At 60.3% G+C, this 21,226-nt stretch overlaps 1 protein-coding gene across 1 annotated transcript in view; it reads right to left on the bottom strand.

The window, feature by feature from the left end:
- Positions 1-457: 457 nt before the first annotated feature.
- The window catches only part of NTRK1 (neurotrophic receptor tyrosine kinase 1), a 28,842-nt gene continuing 8,073 nt past the window's right edge, over positions 458-21,226 (bottom strand). Inside the window, exons 2-17 of the mRNA XM_074938217.1 lie at positions 19,607-19,681; positions 18,889-18,960; positions 16,700-16,768; positions 15,592-15,746; positions 14,390-14,538; positions 12,936-13,062; positions 11,363-11,692; positions 10,489-10,506; positions 9,732-9,790; positions 8,925-9,027; positions 7,771-7,917; positions 6,910-7,040; positions 6,009-6,181; positions 3,847-4,087; positions 2,027-2,185; positions 458-743 (exon numbers count right to left, since the gene is read on the bottom strand). Coding sequence (XP_074794318.1) covers positions 558-743; positions 2,027-2,185; positions 3,847-4,087; positions 6,009-6,181; positions 6,910-7,040; positions 7,771-7,917; positions 8,925-9,027; positions 9,732-9,790; positions 10,489-10,506; positions 11,363-11,692; positions 12,936-13,062; positions 14,390-14,538; positions 15,592-15,746; positions 16,700-16,768; positions 18,889-18,960; positions 19,607-19,681 — 2,194 coding nt within the window. The 3' untranslated portion in view covers positions 458-557. The remainder of the gene's footprint in view (positions 744-2,026; positions 2,186-3,846; positions 4,088-6,008; positions 6,182-6,909; positions 7,041-7,770; positions 7,918-8,924; positions 9,028-9,731; positions 9,791-10,488; positions 10,507-11,362; positions 11,693-12,935; positions 13,063-14,389; positions 14,539-15,591; positions 15,747-16,699; positions 16,769-18,888; positions 18,961-19,606; positions 19,682-21,226) is intronic.

Here is a 21,226-nt window from a genome sequence, read left to right on the forward strand (position 1 = left end):
CGGCCAGCGGGTAACTAATAACTGATGCGTCCGCGTCACCTAGCAGGGGGCAGAAGGAGGGTCGCAGTGCCCGGGTGGAGTCTGCTGTAGGAAGAGAAACGGGGCAGGGGCCCCCCACCCGCTGAGGTGGAGGGTGTCCTCCATGAGGCCCTTTAGCGTCCGTCTGTCTTTGGCGGGTGAGGAGGCTTCTGGGGAGGCTGAGTCTGAATTGAGGGCCATGCGCGCCCTCCTGCCACTGCTCTCGGGGGGCAAAGGGCAGCGGCCCTGGCCGCCAGCCAGAGCTGAAGGGAGGCCGAAGGGAGCGACTTTCGTGTGACGTTGAGAGGGTTTTGGGGGAACCCGGTCCCATCCTGACGCCCTTGCCCGAGGGAACAGTACCGCCGAGGCCAGAGGCAGGGAACCTCTCTGTGGTCCCACCACCTCTGTCCCCAGGATGGGGGTGGGATCCTGGCCGTTGCGTCGATGGGGCGAGGGGCAGGCAAGGAGGTGGGAGGAGGATCCCGGTGGGGTTGTCCCGAAGGAAGAGCCGGTTTCCTTGCCCCTCTCCATCCCCGTCCTTAGCCCAGGACGTCCAGGTAGACTGGAGGGGCCTTGACCAGGGCCTGGAGCCGGCTGTGAATCTCCTTAATGTTCTGCCGTTGCTGGGGTTCCCGCTGCCAGCAGCCCTGCATTATGTCGTACACCTCCGAGGGGCAGGTTCGGGGCCGCTCCAGCTCCCGGCCCTGCGTGATGCACTCGATGGCCTGCGGAGAAGCGGAAGAGGAGATGAAGTGTCTGGGTTTCAACCCCGCAACGACTTGCCCTGAGCGGAGGACAGGGCCGACGCGCTCTCTCTGCCCAGTACTGAGCTTAGCTATACCATTTCCGCTGGGGGCACAGGACGGTGCTGGGGGTAAGGCACAGGAAGGGGAATCAGGACTCCCAGGTCCTTTCCCAGCTCTGCTGCGGAGTCCCTTGTCACTTCACCGCTCTGTGCTTCGGTTTCCCCGTCTATAAATTGGTGATGACCCACTCCCTGCCCAATTCCAACCAGCCCTTAGCTGTTCTGATCTGGGGGCCATGGGAGTCTGTCCTCTGAGGCCAGCAGACTGGGGTGCTTTGTCGTCCTGAGGTGAACAGTGTCATCAACACGAAACCAAGAGACACTGCGACAATCTCCCTTGCACACCGGGCTCCCGCCCCCAGAATCCTCCTGGGCTCAGCAGAAGGGAGAGAAAGAACCATCAGTCCGCTCCCAGGGACTCCCCATCTGCTATGGGGAACATTATACCAAGGGATGGGCAAGGAAGCTCTTAGGCCACGCAGTGAGTTCGTTAGGGGCAGGTCAGGTTTCACCCCGGGCCGGCAAATTGAATCAGATCTTTCACGCTTCAGAGAACTGAAATATTGCCCCCCTCGCACCCCCACTCCCATAAGCCCCAGAGCCAGGCTGGCCCCTCTCCGCTCAGTCCAAGCCATCCCGGAGAGCCGGACCGGCAGGGCCATGTTAGAGGCGGAGGGTGTTTTGCCCATATTCCCTGGCATCTTGTCGTGTGAGGATCCTGCAAACTGATCCCCACCCGGTGAGGGTTCTTAGCCCCGATGGACGCAGGGGACGGAAGCTGAGGACACACAAGCCAGTGGAAGAGCTGGGGATAGGACCCTGGAGTCCTGATCCCCAGTCCCTTGCTCAGGCCCCTAGACTGCACAATGGAACCCAGGCATCCTGACTCCCGTTCCGCCTCCTCCCAGAGCTGTCGACAGAACCCAGGAGTCACAACTCCCAGTTCCCGGCTGTAACCTCTAGACTGCACTGCCACACGAGAGACAGCATGCTATGGGCTTCCTGCTTTAAGCCATGGGGGGTGGGGTCCTCGATGGGGTCCCCCCTTATTTCTTAGCCCATCTCCTTTCCCCCTAGCTGACTTCTTGGCCATCAGAGAATCAGCAGCTCAAAGACCCTGCTCCCTGGAACTAACCCAGCCGTTCTCCCTGACCCCAGCCGCGGTACTGCCACCCACCCCACGCTTGCCGAGCCACCCTTCACCTCAGTGTTGGACAGCTGGTACCAGGGCTGCTTCCCATAGGTGAAGATCTCCCAGAGAACCACCCCAAAGCTCCAGATGTCACTTTCGGCGGTGAACTTCCTGTAGAGGATGCTCTCCGGGGGCATCCAGCGGATGGGCAGCATGGTGCGTCCGCCCACCTGCCAGAGAGACCAGGGGAGGATGGGTTAGCCAGAGGGGTGGGGAGGCGGGCAGAGCCAGGATATTGCAGCAGGCAGAAAAACAGAAAGAAAGAGAGAAAGAAAAAAGAGAGAGAAAAGAGAGATGGAAGGAAGTCGTTTGAAAAAGCCAAAGAAAGATGAGAGAGAACGAGATGAGAAAGAAAAAGGTTTGAGAGACTGAAAATTAAAGAGAAAAGTTGAGAGAAAGAATGAAAGAGGAAAGAAGGAGAAGGAAGAAAGTAAAAGAAGGAAAAAGTGGGAAAAGAAAGAAAAGAAAAAACCAAGCAGGAAGAATGACAGAGGGAAGGAGCAGGACAGAAAGAAAAAAGAGAGAGGAGAGAGATGAAAGGGGCGGGGCTGGATTCTCTATTTGCTCACACCAGCGTGAGACCAGAGTCACTCCTGATTTACACCAACAGAACAGAATCGGGCCCAGAAAGGGGCTCCTTTCATGCCATCTCTCTCTCTCTCCTTTTATTAATCCTTTCACAGCAGCCCATCGGGGGCCCCTCCCCCCCTCCTGGCAGCGCTGCCTTTCCACTCGCTAAGTGCTCTGCGCTCCCTTTTCCATCGCAGGCCCCATTAAATATGCATAGGGGGACTGAGGTGGGGCAGGAGCTAAAAGGGAAAATTGGAAGAGGCCCCTCGGAGCCCCCTGCCTGCCCCAGAGGCCGATCCCAGCAGAGCTCTCCAGGAGATGGAGATGGATGGGTCTCTCCTCCAGCCGGCCAGGCACATGGCTTGCGATGCGTTTGCTCCGAGAAGCCTCACTCTTCCCGTGCATTGGTTACGCCGGGGCAGCCAGCGACTGACACTGCACTTTCGAGCAACAGGGGAGAGTGGGCTGGGGTCTTCAAGGGAAGCGCTGTCTCTAGTTAACGAAGCACAGGAGGGGAAAGCCCTCCACTGGCACTGAACACAGCCTCACGGACCTGGGCAGAGGGGTGCTTGGGAGACGGGGAGCAAAGAATTGGCTGATGGGATCTCTAACGGGGTTCAAACACGGGACCTACAAAGCACAGACTTCTATCAGAGTAACTCTGATAGCTGGCAGCAGTAGTAGGCTGTTATCCTTTATATGGCCCAGCCACTGAATTCCATTAGCTGGCAGCATTAGGCTGTCTTCTATACAGACCAGCCACTGCACTCCATTAGCTGGCAGTAACTGTAGGCTGTTATCCTCTATATGGACCAGCCCCTGAGCTCCACTAGCTGGCAGCAGCAGCAGTAGGCTGTTATCCTCTAAGTGGCAGATGAGACACAGACATTGACAGTGAGTTACGAGGCAACTTGCGTTTTCTCCCAAGTGTTGAGGCCTGAGCCTTGACCCCAAACCTGATGGGGCCTAATCGGAAGGGAGACAGGCGCTGAGGAGGGGTGGGCAGAGGAGACACTGGGAGGCTGTGACAGCGGTAGGAGTTTGGAGACCAGGGACATGGCCACCCTAGTCAAGGGAGGGACAGAGACAGCATGAGCCGAGCTCTCTGAGAGCGCTGTGCCAGCCCAGGCCAGTAGCATCCACTCCTGCTGTGCCCACTGGCGCCGACGGAAAGGCCCTGATTGACTCTGCGAGGCTGGGGATTGGGCCCTGGGCAGGCGTGGCAGCAGAATCAGGCCCTTGCCCCGCCCCGGGAGCTCACCCGGTAGTAGTCCGTGCTGTAGATGTCCCGGGACATGCCGAAGTCCCCGATCTTCACCACCAGGCTGCGGCCCACCAGACAGTTGCGCGTGGCCAGGTCGCGGTGGACGAAGTGGAGCGAGGCCAGGTAGACCATGCCCGAGGCAATCTGGGTGGCGATCTGCAACATCTGGCTCAGGGTCAGCTGCCCGAAAGACTGGCCGTTCCCATTATCCAGGATCTTGGCATCTGGCCCGTGGGACCTGGGCAGGGCAAGGGCGGGCTGCGGTGAGGCCAGGCTCAAGCGGACCGGAACCGACCCGATTCTTCAGAGTCTGACTCTGGATCACTCTAGGCCACAGCGGAAGTGCAAGCGGGCCTGGGTGCGGCGAGACCGAGGTGCCACCAATGCCCGAGGCCCGGGCACCAGCAGGGAACTGACGAGGAGGGACGTGCCCAGGTGATCCCAGCAGGCGATCCACGCACTACACGGCAGAGAAAGGGGAACCCCCTCCAGCCCCCAAGAGTCCTGCCAATATGACCTGGGGGGTGGAATTCCTTCCCGAGGGCAGGTGTGAGCGTGTGTAAGCTTGAGGGCGTGTCTGTGTGTTGATGTGTGTATTGACATGTCTATGAATGTATCCATGTGAGGGTGTGTATGGGAGAGGGGGTTATGGGGTGTGTGTTTGGGCGAGGGGGGGGGTGTTTGGGTGTGTGAGGATGTGGGGCTAGCCCAGCTCCCTGCCCCCCCTCCCCCCGCAAGCCTGTGGGGCTGGGATTAGAGGTGCAGATCCAGCTGGCAGGGTGGGGGGGGGCGGGGCACGGGGGATACCTTCCCCCTCTCCCAGCCAGGTGCCCGCACTCACGGGGCTCGTTTGATGCCAAGTGCTGCTGACAGCCTGGGCAAGGAGGCCGGGGACAGGCCCGCACGGCTCCGGGGAAGCAGAACCATTAATGCCAAGTCCCATAACAATAATCATCAAAGGCAGGTCTCAGAGCTCATCCCGCGGACGCTAAGCGATGCCGCTGGCAGCGCCCCGTCTAGTGCCAATACCTCGGGGGCCAATCGAAAAGTCTCTGCTTATTCCAGCTGATGGCCAATCTCCCTCTATTTCAGCCTCTCAGACAGCTAATCTAATCAATATTGCAAGGAGGCCGCATTAGCAGGGCCCGCTGTCTGAGCTGCCGCGGTAATGGAGCAGGGGGGCGGGGGGAATCCAAGGCAGGGACCGCCATAACGGGGCGAATAATCCCGAGTCACGGGCCAGGCAGGGCTCGGTGGGAGCCTGGAGAAGTGTCGGTGTGTCGCTCGGCGTGTCTCCGAGTGTGGAGTGCGTGTGTGGTGCAGGCCGACTTGCGTGTGTTGTGATGCCGTACTTGGCACCCCGGCCCCTGGGGGTCACCAAACAGCCCCCTAACGCTTCAGGGGAAGGGGAGCTGGGCTTCGAGGGGAGACAACCAAGAGCCCTTGTGAGGATCAAGGTGTGTGTGTGGGGGGGGTGACAGTGTATTATTTAAAGGGCGATGGGGCATGTGTTCCCCACCCCATGGCGGACTGTCAGGGCTGTCCCCCCACTTTGGCCTCCCCGCCCCTCCCTGGCTTCTGCCTCCCATCACCTTGCCACTCCCATTCTCCACATCCTGGCTCCCCCCACAGCTTCATCCACCCTCCCGAACCTCCAGCCCCCCAGCTCATTTCAGGCTCCATATATCCCCCCATCTGCATCTCAGCTGACCCAATGGGCCACGTCTCTCCACGCTCTCGCCCCGGCTTCTCTCCCCACACTGGGCGCAAGATCCTTCCCCCTTGCAGCCTGGGTTGCCCCACCCCAGCAATTCCTGAATCCTGGGTGAAAACCACCTCTCACAACTGACCCTTCGCTCCTCGGCCTCCCTCTGGTGCTGGAGCGCGACGGGGCACCTTGTTCACCGCATATGGGGCTGGCACAACAGACTTTTGGGGCGCCACCCTGCATGCAGGGGCCGTGCCAGGGGGGGCCACGGATGGGGAAGGGTGTGCTGGGGGAGGATACTGTGCTCTGGCTATTCTGGGCTGCTGGATGGTACCTCAGACTGGAGGGAAGTTAGAGCAGCCCGACTGGCTGCTCTAATCTACGCCAGGGGCAGAAGCAGCCCAGAGCCACCCCATCCCCCGCCCCGTGCTGGCTGCCGGCCGGGCCCCACCTGAGGAAGCGGTTGAGGTCTCCGTGTTTCATGTATTCGAAGACCATGACGAGGGGTTCGCCGTCCGTGCACACCCCATAGAACCGGACAATGTGCTCATGCTGCAGCACCGTCAGCAGCTCCGCTTCCCGCTGGAAATCCAGCCGGGCGCTCTCCGTCGCCTCCTTCAGGGCCTGCAGGCGGGGAGACGGGCTCAGAGAGGGCAGGGTGAGCACCGGGGCTGGGGTCCCCGGGGGCATGGCGGTGGCCGGGCTTCCTGCTGCTGCTGCTGACCCTGGGCAAGTCGTTTCTTCTTTCTGGGCCCCAGTCCCCAGGTGTGACACGGGGAACAAACCTGCCTAGTTAGACTGTAAACGCTGCAGGGCAGGGACTTTCTCTCCCCTGGCGTCTGTGCAGCGCCTGGCACAATGGGCCCTGATTTCAGCCATGTGCTGCGGTACTGCAGCACTCAGAGCTGCCTCTGGCTCCATCCCCTCTAACTGCCAGGAGGACTGAGTGGGCCAGTCACCGTTCGTGTGGGACTGTCCCCATCACAGCTGGGAAAGAACCGGGGCCCATTGGGGTCTCACCTAGAGCTAGAACCACCGGGGCGAGTTTGGATCTGATCTCCGAAGGGGTCTGGACTGGGCCCCCATGCAATACATTGGCATGCGGCTATACACTCACCAGTGCCCCCTACTGGATGGAATCAGAACTCCTCAAAAGTGTGTCATATGGCCTATACTGCTGACAGCGAATGGTGATTCTCCCATAGCTCAGGAGGATCTGGGTTCTAGCCCCACCCTGCCTGTTGTGAGTGGCTGCCGCTTGCAGCATGTTGATAGCCATGAGGCCCCCAGGTGGATCCTGGGATCCCCCCTACCCCCATGGAGGTTTCCCTGGGAGGAGGGGATGGGGTTACCTTGACGGCCACAAGCATTTTCTCCTGCTCGGGGATGAGGTTGTAGCACTCAGCCAGGAAGACCTTCCCGAAGGCCCCTTCCCCCAGCTCCCACTTCAGCACGATGTCCCTGCGCTTGATGTGGTGGACGCCTGCAAGGAGTAAGGGCTGAGCTAAGCATCCCGTCCCCCCCGCACACACACACACACACCCCACGTAGGGGCGGTGCGGAGCTGGGCGGGGAACGGCTGTCTCTTGGGGCGGGGATCTGGAAGGGAAAGAGGGCCAGGGAGGCAGGGCAGGCTGGGGGAGGGTTGAATTTGGAAAAAGGGGGAGCTGGGGGCTCCAGTCAGGAGGAGGAGGAGAGAAGTCAGAGGGATCTGGCTGCATGAGAGGTGGGGTGGGGTCTGGGGCTCTTCCGGGGAGAGTAGTGAGGGATCTGGTCAGGAGAATTGGAGGGGCCAAGAAGAAGGTCCAGGTGGGAGGGGCCAAGGGATCCAGGTGGGAGGGAGCAGCTCTGAACCCCTAGATTCCCCTGCCCCTTCCTTTGCTTTTTCTCCATACAGCCAGTCCAGGACTCCCTGTCAACACCCCGACCCATGGCCAACCAGGGGCTGGACGTCCGTGCGTGGGCGTGTGTGCACCTTTCCCCTGTTAAGAACCCAGAGGGGCCCCACGCACGGGGCAGGGAGTGCCAGTGAGTCTCGCATCACTGCACCCATTTACACCCCTGGGTACCCACGTCCTTTCCAGCCCCTCCACCCCTGGGACCCGCCCTGCCCCTCCTTAACCTTCTGGGAGTCCCCCCAGTCCTCCCTTAATCCTCCCCGGAACCCACCCTGCCCCTCCGGACCCGCCCAACCCCCCCCCCCCGGCCCTTACACGTGTCGCAGAAGTACTGCGGGTTCTCAATGAAGTTGGTTTTCAGCCCCTCCAGCTTGCTCTCAGCTGAAGACTGGGGGCTGTTGCTCAAGTTCATGAAGTGCAAGGACATGGCCAGGTCGTCGTCCTGGGCCAGCACGGCCGCCCCTGTGTGGGACAGGGGAGAGATGTCAGGCTCCAGCAGCCCCCTGGTCTAGCTGCCCCCCCCACCCCCTGCCACCGCTGGGGGGTGGACAGCAGGGAGCAGTGAGCAGAGTGGGTAGCTTTGCAGTAATTACCAAGGGGGCTGTCCCTGCGCTCCCTACCCCAGCAGGCATCTTCATCAAAGATCCAGCAGCAGGGCCGAGAGATCTGATGGCTCCAAGCCCAACGGGGCACAGACAGGGGTGGGGAAGGCCGGGCACTGGGGTGCTAAGCCCGGATCCTGGATCCTCCTGGAGCTGCTGAAAGCAGTTGTCCATCAATTCCCGGGTGCCCTGGGGTCGCAGGTGGGGGTGCCCGCCTGGCTCCAGCCCAGGGGAGGGTGAAAACCCTCCCAGCCGGTGTCTCCTTGGGTCCCCCGAGCCTACCTTTGGGGAGCCCTCTGCAAAGTGAGTGAGGGTCACTCTGTGGCAGCCTCTGACCCCATTTTAGCCCCTGCAGGGGAATTAATCCTGGCCCCAGTGCAAGGAGCGACAGGGGAAGGCAATGCTCCCAGCACTGTTCCGGGCATGGGTTAAAGCAGCCTCGGCTGTTGCAACACCTAGTGTAGACGGGACTCCCCTGGGTTTGCTCTTGATTACCCTAGTTGAGGACCCGGCCCGACTCACACGACGACGAGCGGGACCAAATCTGTGCTGTGGGGCCAGAGCGGCAGAGAGGGGCCCGCGGGAAGGGATCTCGGCTCACCGAGCAGGAACCCAGATTTGGTCTGAGAATCCAGCACCCTCACTTACAGGGACATGGTACACGCACCACACAGCCCGGTGCCCGGTGTGGTAACAAGCTCAGTAAGGGCCCTGTGGCCGACCCACTTAGGGATAACAGCCTACTACTGCTACCACTCTGCGGAGTTACTCCTTCGGCTCAAGCGGCAGAGGCCTGTGCCGCCAGCCCTGACGTTCACCGCGTTGGTGGGCCAGGAGGAGGGGGTTGCAGCGGCCACGGGGACTTACGGTTCATGCCGAACTTGGAATGCCGCCCGCATTTGTTGAGCGCCATCAGCATGATGGAGAGGAAGAGGCAGGCGAAGACAGCCAGCGCCACCGCCACAGAGACCTGGAGAGAGGGAGGAGACACGGCTCAGTCCACAGGGCCGGAGGGCGATCCGGGCTTGGCTTCGGACCCAGACTCCTGGTGCCCGAGGGCTGGGATCCTGGGGCACGAACTGGCCCATCGCAGAGGTAAAGGCCCAGCTGCCATTTATGGGCCCCCCCATCCACCTCAGGGGAGGTTGGATCCAGGGCTTTGGTGATGCAAAATCATTATGGCCACCAGCAGGGTGGAGAACATGCCACGTGGCATAAGCCACTGAAGGCCTCTGCCCTGCCCCAGCAGCTGCCACCTGAGGGCCTCAGAACCCTTGATAGTTATTAACTAAGCCCCGCAAGCCACCTGGAAGGTGAGTCAATGTCACAACCCCCATTTCTCAGAGTGGGAAACTGAGGCACAGAGAGGGGAAGTGACTTGCCCAAGCTCATCCAGGGTATTGATAGCGGAGGTCAGAAGAGAACCCAGGAGTCCTGGGTCTTGTCTCTCTGTGCCTCAGTTTCCCCACCTGTGAAGTGGGGGTAATGATACTGACCCACCTCACAGGGGGCTTTATTGGTTCATGTTTGCCAAGGGCAGTGAGCTTCTTCCAGAAAGGTGAAATAGACCCTACGGTGATGTGTGCCCCGTCCTCATGCTGCAACAAAGGCAGGAATATTCTTGGTGACCCCTGTCCCTCCCCCGTCCCCCAAATCCGCTTTCCCAGAGCTCACCCCAAATATGTGCTCCTCTGATGTTTCCACCGGCCCGTCCAGCGTGCTGTTCCCCTTGCCTGCAGCAGGGAGAAAGGCAGCAGCGTTAGCTTAGTCTGAGAGACAGAAGCAAACTGCAAAATTCAGGGCTGGATCTCAAAGCTTCCAGGGTTTTATTTTGGGGTAGCAGTGATGAGTCTGGGGTTTGGAGTGGGGCTAGTTGCAAAATCTGGGGATTCAGATGTCAAGCACCCCTTTCAGGGGGCAGGGATACGGGGTATGGGCCCCACAGAACTTCCCCAAAGGCCCATCCTCTCTCCTGTGCAATGCTGGAGGATGATCTGCAAGATGCCTGCTTCCACTTGAACCACGGAGCCAGATCACAGGGCCAGCCAGTGCCAGGACGGGAGACGGCACTAGCCACACACCCCTCCGTGCACCTGGCTGCTGCAGAACCTCCCAGGTGCATCCAGGTAAGACCCCCCCAAGGTTATGCCCTAAAGATCCTGTCAGTTTCACCAGAAGGCAGCCCTGGCATGGAGGACAAGCTACCCAAGGCCCTGGTTGAATTAATTCAGCCTCTCACACCATAGATCCTCCGGCTTCTCCTACCAAAAGAGGGGTTGGTAATGGGGCAAAGGGAAGGGTCTAGAGCAGGCAGGCGCGATGCAGCCCTGCTGGGGTGTGTATGGTTCTGGGGCTCCCAACGCCCAGGGTGGACGGAGCCACTCAGGCACCTCGGACAAAGAGAAGCAGCTGCCCCCTAGGAAATACTCACCCACCGGAGGCAGGGACACTGCGGCAGTGGGGCAAACAGGGAGGAAAAGTATTGTTACTCTCTGTACAGCATCAGCACCAGTTCCCTGGACCCCTGCCCTGGCCACCCCACCCTCTGCCCTAAGCAGGCCAAACCCAGCGCCGGCAGCCCCTCAGCCTGGATCCAATCCGGATCAGAGTACCCCTCCGCTGGCTTTTTGTTCAGCCCAAACCCAGGGCCTGAATGTCCTTCCACTCCGGTGTAAATCTGGAGTGACACCCAATGGAGCGACTCTGGTGTAAAACCAGTGTGAGCAGGAGAAGACTCAGACACACCAAGACCCCAGCTGAATCGCGCCCCAGCCTGGAAGCAGAGTGGGGTGGGGGAGTCGGACAAGGCTGCCCTGCCCCTCATGGACTCGTTGGTGTGAATCGAGTGCCAGGGGGAGCGGTGGCATTTCACACCCACGTGGCCCCGGTGCTATTGGCTGCTCCAGGGAGGGACCAGATTTGGCCCCTCTAGCTTCAGTCTTGACCCATCTCGACGAATAACCTTCAAGATCTTTTATGGAGCCTTGTGGAGGGCAAGAGCAACCCCGTAATCGAGTATTATTATTAGGGGGCATTGCTAGAGCATGGAGGAGATCAGGGCCCCATCGTGCCGGGCACGGCACAGACACGGTCTGAAATGGGTGGGAGGGGAAACTGAGGCACAGAGCAGGGACTTGCCTGAGGTCACAGGGCAGGGCAGCGGCGGAGCCAGAAACCTGTTCCTGCTAGCTATCCGCCCTGAGCAATTCCTCCCCATCCTTAGTGCTCACCCTGGGGTGGGGGGAAGGCTCTGTTCCCAGCCCAGCAGGGTTATTAGGACCCGGGGTGGGGAAGGGGAGCTGTACCAACAATCGGCTCCTCGGGGTTGAAGCTGAAGGGGTTGTCCATGAAGCGTCCGGGGACGGTGCGGGCGTCGGCGCCCAGCGAGTTGCGGGCCAGCAGCGTGTAGTTCCCATTGTTGACGTGTGTGGGCCGGTTTAGCTGCAGGCAGCCATGTGCCACAGTGGAGTTGTGCTCGTACTCCACGATCTTGGTGTGGATGTACTGCCCTTCCACCAGGGCGGAGCCATTGAACAGCCACCGGAGGGCCGGGGTCGGGTTGCCATCCACCGAGAAGGGGATGCACCAGTAGTGCTGGGGAATGGCTTCCTGCAGGTCCAGGATCACGGCGGGGACTGCGAGCAGAGACGACAAACAGGGCCTCAGACCGGCACCTTGGCCCAGGGCCCAAAGGCAGGGGGCACAGTCACTAACCCAACCACACGCCCGCCGGGCAGCCGGGGTTACGGATTCCTAAAGGGGAGCTCCCCTTAGAGATCGTCTACGTTGCCGCTGGGAACGAGCCTCCCAGACTGGTGCTAGAGGGGCTCGAGCTCGCATGCTAAAAGTAGCAGCCTGGATATTCCAGCTTGGGTGCCCAAGCCCTCCTGAGCCGGGGCTAGAACATCCAGCCTGCTAATTTTAGTGCACTAGCCTCAGCCTTGCTAGCACAAGACCACCTGCCTAGGCTGTGAGGCTCGCTTGCAGCTGCAAAGTAGCCAGATGCAGAGTCTCTGCAGGAAGCAACCAGATGGCCCCCCTGCCACCCGGGATTAGAACCTGTGACCTGTAGCTCCAAAGCACAAACCACTAGCACTTAAGCTAAAGGAGCCCTCTCCTGCCCCCTGATCTCTTACATCCACTGTGGGTAGCCACAAAAGTGTGGCGCGTGTGTGTACACACACACACACACATTCTCTCTCGCTCTCGGAGATTTTGAAAGCCGCCTAAGGGATTTAGACACATCCCGATCCCGTAGGCAATGCTAAAAGCCTCAGCCGGAGTTTACAGCCTCTGCCTCGCAATCTACGTGCACCTCGTGCAGTGGTGTGGAGGCTTGGAAGGAAAGAGCTGCTGGGTCCGAGCCCCCTTGGCCCCGTTGCTCTCGGGACAGAGCCCCAGAAACTGACCTGGCTGCTGGGAAAACTGGCTTCTCAGCCGAGAACAGGGCAAACGTCTCGCTCTTAGGTTCAACCGCATCTGAGCCCCTCCCCGATCTGGGTCGTACTTATCCAGACAGCACCCCTGCGAGGCAGAGCTATCAGCTCCATGTCAAACATGGGAAACTGAGGCACAGAGCGACAAAGGGGTGATTGCAGCCCACGCAGACGAAGCTTTGATTTAGCCACATCGAACAACAATGGCTGAGAGGCCATGACAGCTTCATAGCCGATGTTCCTGGAGCTAGCTAGATCCAAACGACCTCAGGTACGTCTCCACAGGCTGCAGTGCTGACAGACCCTAAGTAACTCGCCCAAGGTCACTCCGGGAGTCTGTGGCAGAGCACAGACTTGAACCCAGGTCTCCCTAGCCACCGGGCCGTCCTCGCTCTCGTAAACCCTGCCTCCAGCTGCCCAGTCAGATCCGCGTGCTGCTTACAAGTGACATTCAGCTGCACAGCTTCCTCGCTGGGGCCTGCCTCGTTCTCAGCCCAGCAGGTGATGTCTTTTCGGTTAAAGCCGGAGGAGACGTTGAAGATCTGCAGGGTGATTTCCGAGTCCGACTTCTGCGGGGACAGAGAGAGCGAGAGAGAGCGCTCAGCCTGCTATGACACCAGAGCCGTGACGCACTCTGATCTGCAGCCCCCTGCATGGAAGGGCCATTCAAAAGCTCATGCCTGACAGGGAAAAGCCTGAACTATGGGAGAATCTCCACTTGCTGCCACCAGTGTAGGGACTTGGACATGCTGCCATGTTATTCTGACACCAGCCTGCAGAGGGCAAGGGCAGCACAAGTGAACTGGGTGCAACTATCCCTCTTTCTGCAGGATTTAGGCCAATCGCTTGTACTAAACACCCCATGGCCTGTCCTCGCTCATAAAAAGGACAAGGCAGCAGGGTCTAGTGGTTGGAGAATCGGCCTGGGGCTCAGGACACTTGGGTTCTGTTCACTGCCTGCTGCATGACCATGAGCAAATCACTCTCCCACCCCTGCCGCTGATTCGCCTCCTGCCCCTTGTCTAGCCTGCAACCTCTGCAGGTCTGGCACTCTCCTTCACAACATGTACGTACAGCACCTGGCGCAACCGGGCCCTGATCTGGGTCACTGTGTGCTACTGCTATACTGACCCTATAACTGTTATTTGTGGCGTGCTAGCTCCCAAAGGCACGGAGTCAGACCCCAGTGTCTTAAGTGCTTGGCACCCTTCTAAGTAGAAATGTACCATGGGAGCTCACCTCACAGGATCCCTGCTGTTCAGTATTTGCGGAGAGGCAGTTTGGGGGTGGGGGTGGCTGGCATTCAAAATACTGAGGCCCTACAGTACTTAGCAGGCACCACCCAGCTAAGGAATCCTGCATTAACAAAGGATAACGATCCCCCAGGGGGGAAACTGAGGCACAGAGCAATCCTACAGTCCATCACTGGCAGGGCCAAGATTAGAAGTCAGCCGGTGCAAGGCTCTGCACCACAGGCACCTGCCACTACACCGCACTGGTTTGCTGGGGACGTGGCTTCCAGCCGCTGGGCCGTGCTGCTGCGGCGAAGGGGCAGTTCTGTCCGGCAACACACAGAGAGCAGGCGAGCAGGGAGCTAAATTTAAATGGGGCTCAGCTTCAGGCCTCCCAAAGGGTCTCCGTGGGGCGCCCCCGGTCACTGGGGCCATGAGGGGTGGACATTTTTTCAGTGCAACTTTCTTCCTTGAAAAATGTGGCTTTTTCAAATTTTCTCCCTAAAATTGGAAATTTTAGATGGGGGGTGGGGAGGGAAATCACAATTTTCCCTGGGCCATGGACAGTTTCGACAGAAAGTTTTCAACCAGCCTCAGCAGGGACCACCCGGGGCCGGCCGTTGTCCCTCTGAGCCCCAAACCATAGCGACCGTATTGTCTTTGCCTTGGTGATGACGGGGGGCTCTGGTCCCACGTCGGGGACGATCCAGCGCCCGTGTGCCCGCGGCTCGCCCATGAAGTGGCATGTTAGGTTCACACTCTCGCCCTGCTGCACCGGCACACCCTGGTACTCAATCCAGATCTCTGGCGGGTCTGCCAAAGAGAGGGGAGGAGAACGAGACATTGGTTCTGCTCTGACCCCCAGGCGCTGCCTTTCGGGGGAGAGGGGCCAGGGAGAGCCAATGGCCAAAGACTGGAAGGACCCGGGAGCCGATCCCAGCCGGACCTCTGGAGAATCCAGCCCGGGTGTCACTGAGCCTGGTACCTGCTGGGACAGAACCCTGCGGGATTGGCCAACACCGTGGGGGTGCCCATGCGGTGCTCACATGGGCGCCGAAGCTCAGGGGCTTCAAGGGGTGCCTTGAATTAACAAACCCCAAAGCACCACAGTGGGCTCCAGAGGGAACCCCGGGGCCCGGCCCCTGTGGAAACTCAAATCACTCTCCGTGACCCCTGGGGGTCGTTTGATTTCCCCTCGCTTCTGGGACCCCTGATGAGATCAGGGCCCTGGGTGGGAAGCGGAAGCGCCATCAGCAGGCAGTTAGACAGGCAAGAAGGGAGAGCAGGTTGGGTCCTCGGCCGGAGTCAGCTGGCACCACACGGGCTGAGACACGTGCTGGCTGTGATGCCCGTGCCTCTGATCACTGGGCATCATGAGGAGACAGCGCCCACAGGCATCTCAGCCATGCCAGGAGCCTGGTGGGGGGGGATCCTAAGCCAGGCCCTCCCTCACTGTCCTTTGGCTTCCTTTTTCTCTGCTCTCCCTGTTCACCCATCCAAGCCAACGCTGAACCCACGTGGATTCTGCCTGCTGCCTCCCCCAGTACTGCCCCAGGGGAATGCCCTGCTGCCCCCCCCCAGTACTGCCCCATGGGAAGGTCCTGCTGCCCCCCCAGTACCGCCCCACCAAAACACCCTGCTGCCCCCCACACACACCTGTGCCCCAGTATCACCCCATTGTCTCCAGATTTACCCTGCTGCAAACATGACGCAGAATCGGCATGAGGCACAGCAGAGCCCCAGTCCCCGTGGGGCGCGCATGGGGCACAGCCAGTGCACGAGAGGCTGCGTGTTCCCCTGCACAGCAGCCTGCCCTGCTCACACGCCCAGCCCCACCCTGCTCCATTTCTCCCGGAGGAGACCTACCGCAGCCCTTGATGCGTAGGTCCTCCAGGGGGATTTCCTCTCTCTCCAGCCAGCAGCTCAGGGACTGGTTCCCCAAGTCGGCCCGGCCGCTCCCCTGCCATAGCTGCAGCCAGCGGATCCCACACGAGCACAGGAAGGGGTTCCCCACGAGGACCCTGGGCGGGGGAGAAGGACGGGAGTCTGGTCGGGTGGAACGAGGGTGGGGGTGCTAAGGGCTCTGGGTCAGAGCTGGGGGAAATTTGGGTCCCGCTGGAGTTTGGCGGGGTGACAAAGCTCTCACCCCTGAGCCGACCCCATCCCTGGACTACAGGTCCCAGGCGATCTGGGATCCAGAGGGTACAACAGGAACTGAGCTCATTCGGCTCCAGAACAGCAGAAGACAGGGACCCTCAAAACATTCAGCCAATGGGCCAACACAGGGCTGTCAAACCCAGGAAGAGAATCCCTGGTCTAGAACGAGTGGAACTGTTCAAGGGGCAAGAGCATTCCCTTCACCTAACATAGAACCCGCTCGGTCATGGCCTTCTAGAGCAGATCTAGAACCCGGCCCCTCGAACACGAGTCTAGAACTGAACTGGAAAGAGGTTCCTAGAAGAGGTCTAGAACCGATCTGGAAATGGGCTCCTGGAACAGCAGGCTAGGACTGAATTAGGAAAGGGTTTCTAGTCGAGCTCTTGACCAGACACGGAAACCTGCTCCTGGAACGCGAGTCTAGAACTGAACTGGAAAGAGGTTTCTATCCGAGTTCTGGAGCAGATTTAGAAGAGCGCAGCACCCCGGCATTTAAACAGAAACCGGTCTGTGGATTCAGAGGGTTGAATAGAGTCCCGGCGCATTCACTAACTCACCGACACCCCCAGATCCCCCTGTCCCTATGCTTGGGCAAGGAAGGACGGGTCCAGAGCAGTTGTTAGCAGGTGGCACCTGCATACACCAGTTCTGGGGTTGGCCCACCCACAACAATGGCCCCACCTTTGGGGAGGGGCTCGATCCTCCAGCTGGTGTCAATCCGGAGTGATTCCGGTGCAGCAACCCTGGGGCACCAGGCTCTGAGTGTTGCCCTGGCAGGCGACAGTTTGGGGAAAGGCCCCCGTCCGGGTTTACTTACAGTTCCTGCAGGGCCAGGGGGTGGAACGTCCGCCAGGAGAGCGACTGCAGGTAGTTGGAGGAGAGGTTCCTGCCGGCAGGAAGAGAGACCCCCGCTGAGCTGCGGTCCTGGGCCCCCCTCCCACTGTGACGCGGAGAAAGCCGCGCTCCTCCCCGGGCTGCAATGAACTGGCCCAAGCCTACCCGGTGGAAAGTGCCCTCCAGCTCCCACTGAGCACACGGCAGCTCATGGGAGGTTGGAAAGACCCCGTCCACCCTGACTGGGCCATTCCCTTCCCCCAGCCTGGTTAGAAATATCCCCCACCCTGCCCTTGGCGGAGACAATTCCACAACCTCCGGGCTCTCAGGCAGGGGCTCAGCCCTACCCATCTATCAGGCGCCGACAGGGCCCTATAACCACAGTGGCTGCGCTTTGCACAATTGCGGTGGTATTTATCCCCCACAAGGGCAGGAGGGAAATCGAGGCCCAGAGACACTAAGTCACTTTGGCCAAGGTCACCCGGGGAGTTAGAGGCTGAATGCAGGTCCCCACCCTTTCTCTCTGCCCTAATTTGCCTGGGTTGCCCTTGAGCCCAACTGCTCCAAACGATCATCCCTGGTGTCCCCCTGCCCAGATCGTCAGCTCCTCAGGGCAGGGCCTGTGGGAGTGCCGGAGAGCCCCAGTCATGGAGCAGGGCCCCATGGCGCAAGGCGCTGTACAGACACACAGTGAAGACAGGGTGCCTGATTCAAAGAGTTGATAAGAGACGAGAGAAGGTGGTGGGGGACAGACAGAGCACAAGGAAACCAGCAGACAAGGCAGGGCACCATGACGGGCCGTGAGCGGCCCCAGCTCATCAGCTGCCTACCCGTTGTGGTGCATTTTGTGGCTATCAGGCCAAAAAGACGTTTGAAGAAGGTACTCAGGTGTCTAACTCACTTAGGCATGTTTGTAAATCCCCCCAAGTTGCTCCTCTGCATTCCTAAGCGCCTAAATACCTTGGTCAACCCAGGCCCCTGTACTGGGCACAGTCACTTTCACTGGGGAGCGGAAAGCGCTGCCGTTCGGATCTGGGGGCACCTGAGAGGTGAGTTATAGGAGCAAAGCATTTGCTGTCCCCCAAAGCATGGCCTTGTGGGCAGAGAGGGGTGAATCAGGGCCTCTCCATCACGCGTTGGAGGAGAGAACCAAGCCGTCCTCCCCACCAAGTTAAAACCCCCTTGGGATCAGGGGGAGCCCCCCGCACTGCAGCCGAGACCCCCGTTCTGCCCCCGCCCTTCCTCAGCGTCCTGTTATTGATCTACTCCCTTCAATCCAAGGGCAGGATCAAAACAGCTGCAAACACCCGGAGGGAGGGGACGCCTTCCCGGGGGAGGTGGGAAGGGATGGAGGGGTTGAGGAGTGACGCCGATCCCTAGAGAGCAGGCGAGAGAGACACCTGTCCTGAGAATGGGGGCGGCCAGGGGGTTGCTGCATGCACGTGGGCGGGGGACAGGGACTCCCGCCCCAATGCAGTCGCCTGGGGGCAGCGCGGCTTCCCCACGGGGTGCACTGGGAATGGGCCTCCCTCCTGCTCAGATCGATGATTTCTCACTCAGCAGCAAGGCCCTGCGGCCCATGTCACCCCCCCTACCCCTCCACCAGGGCCCCGCTCCCCACAGCCCCGTGCCCCAGCGGCCGAGGGATCGAGTTCTGCTCCTCAGGTCGATTTCAGTCGGAGCGACAGCTGTGCCCAATCAATCCCCCTGGCCTCTAGGCAGCGGGAAACAAAGCCACCCAGCAGGGGCAGGAATTAGCCAGTGCCTGACACTGATGGACGGACGGATGGACAGATAGATGTGTATCAGCTGGTGAAGCCAGGGGCTGGCTAACATGGCAACCTGGCCCATTCGGAAGGGCACAATCCAAGATTTCGGAGACCTGGGTTCAGCTCTGCCACTAGCCTGCTGGGTGACCTTGGGCAAGTCACAGCCCCTCTTTGTGCCTCAGTTTCCCCTCCCACCTTTTGTCTCTTTCAACTGCAAGCACTTCAGTGTGAGGGCTGTCTCTCGGGACGCCTATGTACAGCGCCTGACGCAGCAGGGCCCCATCTCAATATGGCTACAGGTTGCCCATTGCACTGAAAAGACGAGGTCCCCCTTCATTGGGGAAAAGGCAGGCCCCATGGCACGGAGCGACGCAACAAGGGCCCTGCAGGGGGCGCTACTCACAAATGGGTCAGCTTGGGGTTGGCGCGGAAAGCGTCGGCGGCGATGTACCGCAGCCCGGAGGCGGCGATGGTGCTGGAAGGGAAGAGCAAAGAGATGCCGCGAATTTCCAGGTGCCGAGGGCCGACGCCACAGCAACCCTCGCGCCCGCATGGTTGTGCCAGGGCTGAACTTGGCCCAGCAGCAATGTTCCCTCTAATTTTTGACAGGTCGTGTGTGCAAAAAATTGCTTCTGTGCAAATTGTTGTGTGCACGGGGTTTCGGGTCCGTGCGCGCGGGGTTTCGGGTCCGTGCGCGCGGGGTTTCGGGTCCGTGCGCGCGCGCGGCCACGCACCCAGCTTCGAGGGAACAGGGCTCAGTCGCTTTTCTTCTGAGCCGCAGCCCAACTCCCACTCCCCACAATGCCTGGTCTGCACTGTCCCAGGGTGGGTGTGAACGCCCCCCCCCCCGCCTCCGCCGGGCATCCCCTGCCTGGTTCTCTGATTCCCCCAGGCAGCCCGGCACAGGTTAGAGCAACCTGAAGGCTGCTCTAAGTGACACCAAAGTCTGGGGAGTGCAAAGGGGAGAGTTAAAGCTACCTTAAGCCCCTATATCCCTGCCCCAAGCCCCATCCCAGGGGCACCCTCAGCTGAAGTGGGCTTTTGCCCCCTATTATACACCCCTTGCATGCCCCCCATCCACCCCCCCCACACCATGCATGTGCAAGGCTGGGGCTACTCACAGGTTCTTCAGCTCCCGCAGGGACTTGGTGTCGGCCTGAGTCAAGCTCGTCACGTCCTTCTGGTTCTCGATGACCCTGCAGGGGAGACACAGCCCGGCATGGGGCCCGTCAGTCCCCCAGGGCCTTCCCCCTACCCTGCAAAGCCAGGCTCTCTCCCCGCACCGGGTTGAGCGTCAGCCGGCTCCAATCCTGCCCTGTCCTGAGGGGGCGCCGGGGCTGAGAGAATGGAGAAGGGGGAGGTTTTAGTGCCTGGCCTAAGAGGCAAGGGGCTATGGGAAGGGAGACAGGGGGTTTGTGGGGTGCTCAGGCGGGGCAGGCTGTCAAATTCCGAGGGAAGCAAATGACTTTTTAAAGCAAGTTTCTGCTCAGAACAAGGGGGCTGTTCCGCCAGCTGGAGGGTCTCATCCCTCTTCCCCACCCCCTCACTCCAAAGCTCTGTCCCCCCTTTGCCATTATCCCCAGGGGCAATGAGGCTGTGGCTCACTGGGCTGCCCGTGCCAGGGCCGTGGGGTGGCATTGGCAGAGAGCCCAAGCGAGGGGGCCAGGAAGAGATGCTGTCAACGGAGCCGTGGGTGCATGGCGAAAGCCGACATCTCAGGGACTCCTGCGCCAGGCGGCCCCATCCGGAGTCGCCGCTGCAAAGAGCCGCCGAGCCCTCACTCTGGGGCGCACCCTGTCTAGCAGCCTACGCAGCCCCCCTGCTTTCACTGCAGCCCCCCAGGGCCTCGGGGCAGCGTGGCCTAGTGGATAGTGCACAGGACTGTGACTCGAGAGACTTCAGTTCTGTTCCCGGCTCTGCTCCCGGGTGACCTTGGGCAAGTCACTTCCCTCCTCTGTGCCTCAGTTTCCCCACCTGTACAGTGGTGATAATGACACTGACTTCCTTTGCAAAGAGCTAGGGATTGTTATTAAAAGGGGGAAATGAATGTATCTGCAGGCAGGGAAGGATCATTAGCCGCACTTTATAGATGGGGAAACTGAGGCACACCACGATTAAAGGCCAGATAGACAGGTGCTCTCAGCGCCCATGCTCAGGGCTTGATTTCCCGGGGCTCAGCTCCCCTTCAGGCCAGACTGTATGATAGGAGTCGAGATCAGGGCCCTTGCCCTGGTCGATGCTGCTCAGACACGGTGAAGTGCTTGGAGCCTGCCCCGCTGGGGTGTGTACAGCAGGATTTTCATGCTGCCCTCTGGGGACAGTCGGCCCCAGGTCACACAGGGAGCAGTGTCAGAGCCAGGCCCGGAGCCCCGGTCTCCTGAGTCCAACCCATGGCGGCTGGGCCGGAGCTGATTAACCCCAAAGTGGCTCCCGCGGGACAGCCAGGGATCGGACCCGGGCTGCTCACGCAAGCCAGAGCCGGAGGGCCCCGGCCGACGCCAGGCACTGCTCAGTTTAGCCAATGCTGCAGTCCTGGTCCATAGAACACCCTGCTAGCCCAGCCTGGGTCTCCCCCCCGCAGGGCTAACGACACCCCTCAACCCTGACAGCTCTGCCAAAGCCCCTCAACCCCGATCTGCAGCCCCCCGACCCCGCTGCTCCAGCCCTGGGCCCCTCCACGCAATCCCCTCACGCAAATTCCAGGAGCCCCCTGGAGGCTGCTTTTATTACTGCACCTCCTT

The sequence above is a fragment of the Natator depressus genome, chromosome 24 (assembly GCF_965152275.1).
Source record: "Natator depressus isolate rNatDep1 chromosome 24, rNatDep2.hap1, whole genome shotgun sequence".
Classification (NCBI taxonomy): domain Eukaryota; kingdom Metazoa; phylum Chordata; order Testudines; family Cheloniidae; genus Natator; species Natator depressus.